The sequence below is a fragment of the Oratosquilla oratoria genome, chromosome 8 (genome assembly GCF_046742065.1).
Source record: "Oratosquilla oratoria isolate Oo_2021 chromosome 8, ASM4674206v1, whole genome shotgun sequence".
In the NCBI taxonomy this organism is placed as follows: Eukaryota; Metazoa; Arthropoda; class Malacostraca; order Stomatopoda; family Squillidae; genus Oratosquilla; species Oratosquilla oratoria.
The window spans coordinates 62718174-62725673 of record NC_134784.1 but is presented as its reverse complement, the minus strand read 5'-3'; the positions used below and the strand labels follow the sequence as shown (position 1 = coordinate 62725673).

The following is a 7500-nucleotide window of genomic DNA, read 5'->3' as shown; positions in this document are numbered from 1 at the left end:
GTTGCATCTCTTGGGAACACCAAGGTCAAGAACATGGTCTGGCGATGTAATTCTTGCAGAGTCATTGGAGGTCCTGGTTATTACTTCGATTCAGTGCACTGGGAGGTGGGACTGCTTGGACTCCAGGTCTACTAGATCAAAACTAAAATCCAGGCGTTTGAGGATGCGCTGGATGGCACATATAAATATGTCTAAGCATGTGGTGAGGACATTGAGGTTTTAAAAAGCTTTGCTTACCTTGGGAGTATAGTGCATAACAGTGGTGGTTCATGTCATGAAGTCCTTCGAAGGAATGGTATCGCCCATGGTGTGTTATGGACTTGCTCAACAAGAGTATACACTGTTCATATCTATGCAGGATAACCGAGATCCAAATCTACAAGTCACCCATGTACTATCTCTTGCTGTAATTGTCCACCATTAAATAATGCTGTGAGACATGGACAGTGGACAGATAGTTGAATACGAGTCTCAACATCTTTGGTACCTACTGCCTTTGAAGAATCATAGGGTCTCACTGGAATGACTATGTATCAAAACAAAGTTTGTTCCATGAACTTATTCACAGGGTTATTTGTATGAGAGATAACCTGCAATGGAGGAGAGAAACTGGGCGAAATTGTCTGTAGGTAGCATATATATATATATATATATATATATATATATATATGTATGTATATATATATGTATGTATGTATATATATATGTATGTATGTATATATACATATATATATATATATGTATATATATACAGACACACACACACACAAACACACACACACACACACAAACACACACACACACGTGTGCGAGTGCGTGTTCACACAAACACTTACACGCTCACACTATAACACACTGACAAACTTACGCATTCATACACAGACTCATACTCACATATACTTACATACTCATACACTCACTCAGTCTCTCTCTCTCTCTCTCTCTCTCTCTCTCTCTCTCTCTCTCTCTCTCTCTCTCTCTCTCTCTCTCTCTCTCTCTTTCTCTCTCTCCCGGCAATTGCTGACTGTGAATGTAAACACACCCGCAATTGATCTACTACTATTTCGAAGAAATTATGAAAGATCCAGCGAGATACAGTTTTCCAGCCTTAGCTGAGCACAACAGTAATCACCAGACGTCAGTCTTGTGGTATAAGTAGTTTTGAGGGATAAGGGACTTGGTCAATATTTCCCATAAGAAAATCCTATCCTTGGCCAAAACCCCTCTGCCCAGTGCTCCGCCCATGTGTGCATGCGCAGTTCGAGGAGTCTGACGTGTCTTAACGTCATACCCACGTCACTGCAGACTCATTAGCACCAATTGCGTACATTCTGCCATATTGTTGAGGCAACATGACTTATTCTGGACCGTCCACCCTTACCGATATTGACGCTGACCTCGCCCTTAGCGAGTACGAGGACATCACTGAGCAACACCGGCTTTCATAGTCAATGCACGAGCAACATGTTGGTACCACATCATGGCAGCCACTGCCAGCTACTATCCAGCCCACCACCGCTACTACTACCATCACTGCCACCGCAGCCGCCATCGCAGCCACCGCCGTAGTCACCGCCGCCACCCCCATCCACACCCACACCACCGCCACCAAACGATCTGCAGACCAGACTACGAACACAAGCAAATCCTATTCTCCAGCTTTTAAGTTGTTCAGGCACGACGAGAACCTCCAACCCAATGCTTCCGATAACTCCCTCTCTCACCTTCACCCTCGCCCTCTCCCTCACAGTTCACCTCTCCTAGTTGCCTCCTCTGCTTTCGGCCCAGAACTGCTTATGTTAAACTTATCTTTCGTGAGAACCCGACCGTGGATACAAAACTTCGCTAGTTTGCTGAAATTACCAAGTCATTCAGACTCGATCCAGAGCTAGCTGAGGTGAAAATGTCTGTTGTCACATCTTGGCATGTGTATATTTCACGCAAACATACCGAGATCATTGAGAGTGCCACGAAGGGTAATTTCTAATCCTTAAAGCTTGATGTTCAGGACTCGATCGATAGACCACGTAAATTTTCCAATTATCACGTCACCAGCTATCCTGTCGGCGTTGACCCGTCCCAAGCAAAAAATCTTCCGAGTGTATACAGCGTACGCCGCTTCTACCAACACGGGACACCCATCAACGCCTTGTTATTGTCTGGAGCCACCCCAACCGCCACCTACAGAACATCACTTCAGCTTCCTTCCTTGCATACCACCGTGCGAGTTTCGAAGGATGAAAGATGAACAGCCATGGTGCTTCAAATGCTGGGGTGTCGGACACATATCTCGGTATTGCACTGCTTCTATTGACATGTGTGGGTGGTGTGCAGGTACTTAATCCTCCCACACTTGTCCATATCGCACCCCCTCTCAGCCCACCAACATTAATAAACCTTTTACAGCTGATCAACTTCCCACCCCTAATCCATCCATGCGGGAATGACCCCGCTGTCACGAATCCAGATTGAGTGTATGGCACGGATGTACGAAGAGCTCTCAGGTGGTCACCTCACAGAATGCACACGCACCACCACCGCCACTCCCTCGGTCTCGCCCAAAAGCCGTCTCACTGCTGACACTCTCAAATCTGCCAGACTCGCCGCAAGTAATTGCCACCCGCGAGGCCGTTGCCAACCTAACGGCACGTTGCACAGCAATTACAACGCGCTTTGATGCAATTAAAGATCACATCGATAGCTTCACCATACAACAAGCCTCCACTGAGCGCACCCTAGCCAGATTTGTCGAATCCTACCAAGTCGTCATCATGACTGTCGCCACCTTCCTCGAGAAACTGGAGGCCCTCACCAGCTGGTTCGAAAAGTTTAGTAACCAAATACCTATCAAGCCACAAAGATACACGCCTCAGAGCAGCACCACCTCCACGTCCTCGTCTCGGTCAGCCACCGAACTGCACATGTCAAAAACAAACAAACAAATGAGAAAATAGATAAATAAATTAATAAATAGATAACAAGTAAACCTAAAACTTTGTGGTAAATGAATATGTTTGTTGTGTTTGTTTTATATGTTTGCCCTAATATTTGTGTATTTTGTGTTTTGTATATTGGTAGATAAACATGTAGGTTATCCTTACTTATTGTGTATTCACTGTATTGTATTGAACAAGATGGTTACGCGATCCCCCGAGCTCGTCATTCAGTTACCTGGCCCGCTGTCAAAAAGTGACCTATGTATAGGCTATAATTATCTAAACCATCCCCGATTATGAAGAATAGTAACCACAGATTTCTTTTCTCTTTTCGTTCAGAAGCAACATGAGTGTGAAAGCAATCCAAGTAGTGCTTGTGATGGTGATGACAATGCTGGCGGTCGATGGCTGTGAATACCGAAGTCTGGATCCAAGGCACACCATGTGCGCCTTCAGACCCGGACAGTGTTCCGGCAAAAGAATGATTCGTAAGTAGTCTCTTGTTCTTGTTCTTCTTCTTTTTTTTTTCTTCTTCTTTTTTTCTTCTTCTTCCTCCTCTTTTTCTTCTTCTTCTTCTTCTTCTTCTTCTTCTTCTTCTTCTTCTTCTTTTTCTTCTTCTTCTTCTTTTCCTTTTTCTTCTTCATATTTTTCTTCTTCTTCTACTTCTTCTTCTTCTTCTTCTTCTTCTTCTTCTTCTTCTTCCTCTTCCTCTTCCTCTTCTTCTTCTTCTTCTTCTTCTTCTTCCTCTTACTCTTCCTCTTCCTCTTCCCCTTCTTCTTCTTCTTCTTCTTCTTCTTCTTCTTCTTCTTCTTCTTCTTCTTCTTCTTCTTCTTCTTCTTCCTCTTCTTATTCTTCTTCCTCCTCTTCCTCTTCCCCTTCTTCTTCTTCTTCTTCTTCTTCTTCTTCTTCTTCTTCTTTTTCTTCTTCTTCTTTTCTTCTTGTTCCTCTTCTTGTTCTTCTTCTTGTTCTTGTTCTTCTTCTTTTTCTTCTTGTTCTTCTTCTTGTTCTTCTTCTTCTTTTTCTTCTTCTTCCTCTTCCTCTCCCTCTTCCTCTTCTTCTTTTTCTTCTTCTTCTTCTTCTTCTTCTTCTTCTTCTTCTTTTTCTTCTTCTTGGAAAAGATTATTACTTAATACTGTTTTCAGGTACTAGACCAGTGGTTCTCAAACTTTTTCGTGAGTGACCCTATTTGGAACATTTCAATCCTTCGCGACCCGGAGTAAAGGGAAAAAATGTACAGTGATGTATTTACTTTATTTAGATAATAATACGTACCGCTTTTGATTCGCAAATCTAAACTACTGGAATCCACGACACTGCTTTGTTTCACAAAACTAAATTAACAGGATTCAGCACTGCTTTTATTTCACAAAACTAAATCAATGGAATCCCTGGCTTCTCATTTACCAGTTTATTAAATCTTGGGGTCATTGTGATAAGGCTGCACCTCATATCATGCTCGGGGTAAGCTTATTCCTCGACTTAATTTTTGATAGGAGTCAGACCCGAGAAACCGTGCTCGCAAAGGTATGTTGTTACATATGGGAGCAACACTTCTTTACCTGAATCCAGGATTCAGAAAGAGATACTTCCTTGAAGAAGTCCTTCGACAGATTTTCATTTTGAACCTCAAAAGTCGCTCTGGGAGTCTTAGATTTTTTCTTTTTCTTTTTTTTTTTCTTCGACATTTGTGTGGAGAGGATTTCTCATCCATGACTGGGCTCGAATGTGTTTTTCTGGAATTCGCTTGTCAAACTCAATTAAGTAACTGAATGACACTGAAAGTGTGGGAATTTTCCTGGTTCCCTGCGACCAATCAAAATTGATCTCGCGATCCAGCTTTGGGTCGCGAGCCATAGTTTGAGAACCACTGCATCAGACCTATTCCATACGAAGTGACATTTTCCTTTTATTGTGAGATTCCTACAGAAAAACAGACTATTAGCCAAACTACAAATACCCTTGGCTAACTAAATTAGCATAGAAATATGATGACTAACTAAACAAGCATATGAAATTACAAGATAACGCACGACGCAGGTGCAAAATTCTCCACATGAATAGAAGCGCTGGTAAGGTACAGTATAACAACGATAACAGCCTATTCTATTCGGTACCAATGTAGCCCCGTAATTACCACATAAACAAACACTTATACGACTGTCTATAAATGTCTCCTATCTTGTTTTGATCTGAAGAGTACCATATAGGTGGCAGCACACTAAACATTTCTCAGTAACATGATACTTACTTATGCTACCTCGTTTGAGTAGAAACGAATTCGGTTATCATTTTTTTTTCTTCAAAATTCCAAATGTCAAATCATTCTTGCGTCATACAATGAAAAGCTGAATGACGAACTGAGGAAGTTAAACCTATACAAATGTTGGACACGTTGTTAAGATATTTTTACGAAAGTTAAGATTGTTATAACCGAAGTCGTTGCTACTCAAACTAAGTAGCAAATCCAAGTAGCATGCTAGCCTAGTGTGCCGCCACCTTAACACCGATATCACTGAGAATATTTACGAAACCCTGTAACTTCAGTTAAAAAGTTTATACCATATGTAGTAAACTTCTATTATCATGTATACAGACAATCTTTACGTGAATTGAATTCCTTATCAATTTAGGAAAAGAATTCTTTGAATATGATTTCCTAATTTCCACGTCTGTTCACATTGAAAAGCAATTTATTGGTCTATATTTTAGAAACAGGGTGAAAGAAATGAATATTTATGGTGTGTTTGCATGTGGAATTAATAGGGAACTCCGTGTGCCCAGCATTAATTTTGATAATATGAAGTTTAATTTCCGAGTGCCAAAGATGCAAATCCTCTCCGATTTAAAATCCTTTCTAATTATTAACCAAACCATGAACAGCGAAACGTTGTCACCGAGTGGACGAGGGAGCCGGCGTCTGGAGGCGAGAAGTCTGAGAGATGGTGGTTCGAGTCCCGCTGAAGTCAACGCGTGACCCCAGCAAATGCACACAGTCTTTCTTAACCCCCCCCCCCGAAGTTCCGTCGAAGGATTCCATGGCTAGCCACCTCGCTGAGCTAGTAGTAACTGAAAAGCAGAAAACCGATCTTATATTTTAGAAGGACTTCTTTCTAGACAACTGTCATTATGTCTAATGTTATCTTTGCTGATGTGCATTTCTTTGAACCTTTTTAATTTTTTATTATCAGGAGAGTGAAAGGCTATTTTCTGCTTCTCGACTGATACGTTTGTTTCGATGACTCTTTAATCTGATGAGGTTCGTTAAGCGCTGGGCAAAGTCAAATCTTCAAAGAGCGTCAACCTATCTCAAGAAGTTCATTGGGTATGACTGAACTACTATTATAAGGACCACGTTTAATGTAGTCTGGGACTCGAACTCAGATCGCTGAGTAGTGGTCCAGCACGATACCACCACACCAACAAGTCGTATGTGTGTGTGTGTGTGTGTGTGTGTGTGTGTGTGTGTGTGTGTGTGTGTGTGTGTGTGTGTGTGTGTGTGTGTGTGTGTGTGTGTGTGTGTGTGTGTGTGTGTGTGTGTGTGTGTGTGTGTGTGTGTGTGTGTGTGTGTGTGTGTGTGTGTGTGTGTGTGTGTGTGTGTGTGTGTGTGTGTGTGTGTGTGTGTGTGTGTGTGTGTGTGTGTGTGTGTGTGTGTGTGTGTGTGTGTGTGTGTGTGTGTGTGTGTGTGTGTGTGTGTGTGTGTGTGTGTGTGTGTGTGTGTGTGTGTGTTTACTATCGGCATGATGAGCATCATTATCATTAACATCACTACTACCGCCACGAACATCTTCACCATCATCAAGATGCGGTGTGGAATTAACCATTATCATAATAATCACTACCATTCAGTACTGATAAAAAGGGGTATTGTTGTTCAATGACGGTTGTTCCAAGACATTACTTTGATTCTAGTGACTTATGAAATATGATAGCATTTTTTTATAAGCTGCTTGAACACATCTTCAATTTGTTTTGGACATGATTTCACTCATCTATTTCGACTTTTATCTCTCCTACGTGTACTACGTGTCGCCGCGAGGTTGATGGTTTTTATAACAGATGCTGCTGCCCAAAGTCGATGATTTTTATTTATTTATTTATTTATTTATTTTTTTAACGAATAATGGACAAAGTATGTCACATGGTGTGGAAGTGTTTTAGGATTTTTATGATTACTACTATTTTGTTTTTGTTATTATTACTATTTCTTTTATCTAATGTAAGTTAAAACCATTTGAGAACGCGTGATTAGTGTTTGTGTTTTTCGGGGTTCGAGGTTTTCCGCATTAGTAATTACTTTTTAATATCCAAATTGATCGTTTTTGTCGATTGGGTAACATTTCATGTCATTCATTCATATTCATTTATTTTCGTTTTCTTTTCACAAGTTTCTGTATTTTCTTTTGTATTATTCATACTTAGAAAACAGGGTAAGTGCCTGTACGTTTGTCAGCATCAATTTGCTTACCAGCTACGATGACGCACTGTCCAGATTTTGTTATATCTAATGCCAGACGATTTCATTCAGCTAGAATTGAATAAAATGGCTTAAGAATAGAATAGGCAG

The 7500-nt window shown here is 41.1% G+C and overlaps 1 protein-coding gene across 3 annotated transcripts in view; it reads left to right on the top strand.

The window, feature by feature from the left end:
- Positions 1-7500, top strand: part of LOC143027782 (venom allergen 5.01-like) — a 569034-nt gene that overhangs the window by 366263 nt on the left and 195271 nt on the right. For all 3 annotated transcript variants that reach the window (XM_076189329.1, XM_076189330.1, XM_076189331.1), the window contains exon 2: positions 3276-3424. In XM_076189329.1, the coding sequence (XP_076045444.1) occupies positions 3283-3424 (142 nt within the window). In that variant the 5' untranslated portion in view covers positions 3276-3282. The remainder of the gene's footprint in view (positions 1-3275; positions 3425-7500) is intronic.